This window comes from Sinocyclocheilus rhinocerous, unplaced genomic scaffold (assembly GCF_001515625.1).
Source record: "Sinocyclocheilus rhinocerous isolate Xijiao unplaced genomic scaffold, SAMN03320098_v1.1 scaffold1402, whole genome shotgun sequence".
In the NCBI taxonomy this organism is placed as follows: domain Eukaryota; kingdom Metazoa; phylum Chordata; class Actinopteri; order Cypriniformes; family Cyprinidae; genus Sinocyclocheilus; species Sinocyclocheilus rhinocerous.
Window position 1 is genome coordinate 395,837 of NW_015640486.1, and position 5,756 is coordinate 401,592.

At 36.1% G+C, this 5,756-nt stretch overlaps 1 protein-coding gene across 1 annotated transcript in view; it reads left to right on the plus strand.

The window, feature by feature from the left end:
• Positions 1-882: 882 nt before the first annotated feature.
• LOC107753214 (lactosylceramide alpha-2,3-sialyltransferase) overlaps positions 883-5,756 on the plus strand; it is an 11,065-nt gene continuing 6,191 nt past the window's right edge. Inside the window, 3 exon segments of the mRNA XM_074560222.1 lie at positions 883-1,138; positions 2,176-2,293; positions 2,429-2,549. Of these exon segments, the coding sequence (XP_074416323.1) occupies positions 2,190-2,293; positions 2,429-2,549 (225 nt within the window). The 5' untranslated portion in view covers positions 883-1,138; positions 2,176-2,189.

Consider the following 5,756-nt stretch of genomic DNA (forward strand, 5'->3'; position numbering starts at 1 on the left):
TCCAATATTTTACACGGGTCCTACTTCTTGCCTTATCTTTCCGCAGACGTTTTCCTCTTTTGTTTTTTTATCCGCCATCTCTATCTTTCTGTCGCTCGGCTCGGCTAATGTCCGTCCCATGCACTGAACGCGCTCTCCTCCACATCACGAGTAGACACGCCCCTTATTGCTGATTGGCTACAAGTTTGTTTTGCGATTCGGCCCGAATCAGTTTTCTAAAGTGTTTTTGAAAAATCACTTACTCTGCCTTTAACCTGCCAGGAAGGTCTCAAAAATACCGCACACAGATTCAAAGCAGTCCACGCATGTGTGATGATTAGCAAATGCAGATTCAACGATCCATAAATACATGTAACATCATTCATAAATGCGTGATGGAAATTAATTCAAGAACTTGATATATACATATTTGTGTAAACATTTTACATGCATTTAGGTAAGATGCTTTTGTGTGAGCATTTGGGGAAATATTTATGCTTTTACTTCTGTATTTATGAATTGTGTTTTGAATTTACGAATCGGATTTTGTAAATGTAAATTGTGCTGTGCATTTATGAATTTTGTTTTATAAATGTATTATTTTTGAGGCCGATCTGGCTCCATAACTAGCTAATAAAAAAAAAAACTTGTAATCTTTCAGAAATGCGTAAGTGTTCAATAATTCAATGTTGTATATAAAAAGTTATTTATATTTTAACATTATATTATGCATTTATATTATTTTACAAACAAATCTAAATGAACATAAAAATATATGTTTTACTGAGATTTGATGTAGTGACACAATTTTGCGTCGTGATTACGTAATGACATCACAACTTAATTTAGCAACTTTTAGCAACAAATCGACCTTCCTTTAGCAACTTCCCCTGAAAACTAGTTGGCAACAGTGCCTTAAGCTCCTCCAGCTGATTGAGCAATGGCGTCGACGCACGGCTGGCTTGGAAAGGTGGGCTGTTCATATGGCTTTAATGTTAAAACATCTCGAGAGATACAGATGTAACCTTAAGATCCGGTTTCCTGACGCAGCGGCCGAAAATTCCCACGCACGCTATTGTTAAGAGTTAAATGAGGGATATGGACAGCGGCGAGTTATTATGTTCAGCTTGCGGATCATTATGACAACACCAAGGTAAAGGTAAGTGAGAATGATGATCACTCATTATTATTATTATTGTAGTTATTAAATCACCTTCAGGTGTAAACAAAAGCATACTACTTTATTATATAGATGTGGCTTATACAGTATACTGTGTGTTTTTAGTGGTGTTTGAAATGTATCGAACAAGCAGCTGATTGGAATGTAGCCAGTTAAGAACGTTACTTTGTTTCATTTGTTGCATCAGTAGTTACCCAAAGTGATCTCGTAGTTTATATGTATTTATTTGCACATTAAAGGCCCTTAGTTTTCTTACAAAAACTATTTGGATGGTAATGTTACTTGAGCAAAAACTTTTAGATTATAGATAGATTATATTAATGTGTCATGCTATTTAATTATATATATTTGGTGTTGTTATTATAGTATGCATTCAAAACATGGTAATGCAGTAGTGAGCTATTTTTTACTGTTCTATTAGTTAAAGGGTTTATATACAGTACTTGGCATAAATGAATACACCCCTCTAAAGAAACGTTTATATTATTTCTTAATGATTATTAAAACTATTAATGGATGGGGGGGATGTATAGCCTAGTCATTGTGATGTTGCAAAGTGCTCAACAATGTGAGGAATTAGGAGCATCTTCTGCTTCAAGTTTTGTATTTCTTCACACAGTGGTGTGTGAATTGATGACAGCATTGATTAAGCAGAACTCATAGTAAAAGAGCTTTACTGCCGCTGAACCAGACACTTCTCGCTGTACTCCTCCTCCAGAAATGCCAGGAGTCTATATTTTGTAAATATGGGCCTTGAAAAAGTCTCCGTGAGTGCTTTGGCTTCAGTAGGTGGTTTTTGTGCTGGATAAACAACCACGCAGTCACCTTTATTTATACAGCACGTTTAACAATGCAGATTGTGTCTAAGCAGCTTTACAGTATCAAATGGTAACCTAGAGATCAGTTATGCAGTGTGCAGATAAACAGTCACTCTTTGGAGGAACTTTGTCTTGGTGGTTTCAGTACTGCACTGTGTGCTGTTTTAAGTGAACAGCTTGGGTTTTCGTGCTTTGAAGGTGCAGTCGAGCAGATGCGGAAGTGCGCGCCTCTTGTTGAAGGCAGCAGAAGTGAAGAGAGGATTTGGTGCTCCGCTATCATGAGGACAGCTGTCAGACAGTGCCATTATCAACCCAGGTGAACCGAGGACATGATAATACTAGGATGCTTCCCTGCCTGGAAACCCTTAAAGGATGAATTCACCTGAGAGTGTCATGTCACTGATGCTGTAAGTTTGAGTACATTTAGGTAACGGACCCTTTTTTACTCCAGCAGGAGGCTGCTTATTGCTCTTCTGAGCTTGGCGCTGATTTCGCTGGCTCTTTTGAAACTGCTCGTCTTTCACTCGGACCCAAAGCCTGTGGAGGTGCCAGTGGACCCCGTCTATAGAAAGGTGCGTCTGTCTGTCTTTTACATCATCTTTACATCAGATTCAGGAAGTATCTGCACCGTGTCCGTGATCAACTCAATTTAATGTAGCTTCGGTTGACTTCTGTGTGGCATTGATTCACAAATATAGGTCTGGTGATGTGGATGGTATTCGTGGTGCCAAATTCCGGCGCATAAAAGCAGAACCCTCTGGTTTCAAGTTTTGTTGTTGCTAATAGAGTTCAGCAGAACTTGTGACCATATTGGGCTAACGATGCTTCTGAGAAACTCAGATCCGTCTGTGCTTTTTTACACCTCTGAAGTGATACGAATCATGAACACTGTCCTAAAACTGTGCTTCCACTCGACTGTTGGAGTGCAAATAGCTTCTCTAAATTTTAATTGTGCCTATACATGAGTTTAATTATGAATTGATATGATATGAGTGATATTTGTGATACCACTTTTGTTGTCTTGTCTTGATAAACGTTGCTCATGGAGTTGAGTGAACTGAAGGATGTGACCAGGAGCTCAGTACATAGTCATGTCTGGAGTAATAAGCGGTCCGTTCCTGTTTGAAGGGCGAGAGGACGAGTGCTGTCTGCTCTGCTAGAGCATATGCTAACAGCATCGTGTGATTCTTGAGGTCACACAGTGTGCAGGTTGTGAACAGTGCTGGCTTTGGTGTCAAGGTCAGAAGTTCAGTGTTAGAAGTGCACACTACTGTATGTAGGCCTGTCGCAATAATCAATATCACGCAATATATGTACATGACCTCAATCATTTTTGGTGACGCAATATATTGCACATTATATTTACTTAAAAATTAATGTCACCATGTTTTGTACATTCCACTTGCGCCTGTGTCTTCTGCAGCTTCTCGTGCATAACGTGGTGTAGTCATAAGGTGCTCGTTCAAATTTAAAAAATGCTTCTACAAACAAAGTTTCTTAAGGTATCTAATATTTTTATACTTAATTTCCATGATCTAAATATTCTTAAAAATTAAGTTTGTTGTCGTTTGGAAGTGTGTAGGCCTTCTTGCATTATTATGCTGTTACATTATGATTATATATTCAGTGGCATAAAATGGTCTTTAAAATGACAATAATATCGCTTATCGCAATTATTTCTGGGGCAATATATCGCACATCAAAAAGTTGTTAAGTCTTAATTTTGGATTCTAATTAGACCAATCTACATTTTTATGTAGACAATAGGGATGTAACAATCCATTGATATGGATCGATACATCGATCAAATGTCTAATGATACGATGTATCGATGTGACACGTTAAATATCAATATGTGTAGTATAAATAGGAAAATTTTTTAGCACTGTCCACATTTTCACACAATGTATGTCTATGCATTACCGCCAACGCGTGAATTCTCATTCAATCTCACGTGTCAGGACTTAAAGCTTTTAAAAACTTCCCGAAGGCACAAGGCGAGACTGAATAACTTTTGTAACATTAATAATGATTAATCTGTATTTAATTTATACAGTTAAGACTATGCAGTGTAATTTCACATTTGATTATTACATTTCTGTACCTGGAAATTTCTTTTAGACCTACCGAAAAAACCTGAAAAGCACTGTTTATCTAATCTGTGTCTTTGTTCTATTGTATTTATTTTCTACTATTGCTTGTAATATATTATTAATATATATATAAATATATTAATGTTATCAACCACTGGAGGTGATTGAGGAGTTTACCCCGCTTTCATGTAAAGCGCTTTGAGTACCCAGAAAAGCGCTATATAAATGTAACAAATTATTATTATTATTATTATTAATGTAATATATATATATATATATATATATATACTTGGACACGGGCACACTTTTGACCAAAACCTATTCAAGTTACAGTTATATAATGAATATGGGCTTAAAGTGCAGACTCTGAGCTGTAATTTGAGAGTATTCTCATCACAATTGGAGGAAAGGTTAAGGAGTTACAGCTCTTTAACCCTTTTTAATGATTGTAATCATTTTGATCAACTCTTAACGAGCGCTGAGCAGTCCCTCTAAACCGAAGTGTACCGCGGGCGGGACGCCCCCCCTCCATGAAAATATTACTAATCATATTTTTCATACCACTGCCTTGATCAACTAAAAATGGATATCATTTGAAAAGCTTAGAGTCTGAGCTTTACAATGCATGTAGCATGTACTTTGATTAACTCCAAAGTAGTGCCGAGTTATTTGCTGATAAATGACAATAAAAAATTCATAATTTACAAAATACGTTTTTTTTGTGCCATGTACTCTATGTCAAAAATATCATACAGCTCAAATATCATGTGTCATATGTCATTTGAAAGGTCTCATCGAGTAGAAAAAAACAAGCATAATTGTTTGGGGCTTTGAATAAACTGCAGTGAGTTTTTGTACAATAAGTCACCCCCAGACCCATATGAAAATAATATATTGATGTCACCTTTTTGCTTGTAACTTCATAAAGCATGATCAGATCGTGGAAACATACCATTATTATTTAGAGCAGATTCTCCTGATTAAGAAGAGCCCAAAAGCACTATAATCCGTAATTTATGTCTAAAGATTTTCCTCGTGAATTTATAACACATATGAAACTGCACAGGCGGCATGTACAGGGATCAACGCTAAGGATTGTTTCCCGGTCGGGCCAGTGGCTTAAATTTGTACTTGCCCTGCCAACACTTTCACTGGCCCTGCCACAAAAAATGAAATAGTTGCTGTTATCATTGTTTTTGATCTGTTATCTTGCATTCTAATAAATAAGCTTATATGACACCAATATTTTAGATATCAATTAAATTTTACAATTCTCTTTCAATTTCGATACCACAGCAAAAATCACTAGCCAAAAATAAACATAAATATAAAGTTTAAACGTTATTAAAGACTAGTGACAGCCAGTAAATAAGAACATATGAACAAATTACAAGTAATAGCACAATTAAATATAGGCCTATAGCACACAAATAGAAATGAAATGATGCTTTAGGTTAGGTTTGCAGATGTTCAGGTACAGAAATTGAAAAATCACATATGAAATAACATTTGCATATTCTTCACTCTGTGTTGCACCTGGATTTGTTCTATTTGAAATTAGAGGCAACCACTGCATTTTAATCATGAATTGAAAAAAAAGTGCAATGTTTGATTTATATTAGACTGTATCATTTCTAAATCTGAAGCAAAAACAGAATAACCTGACTTTAGCTTTGTGAAATTATG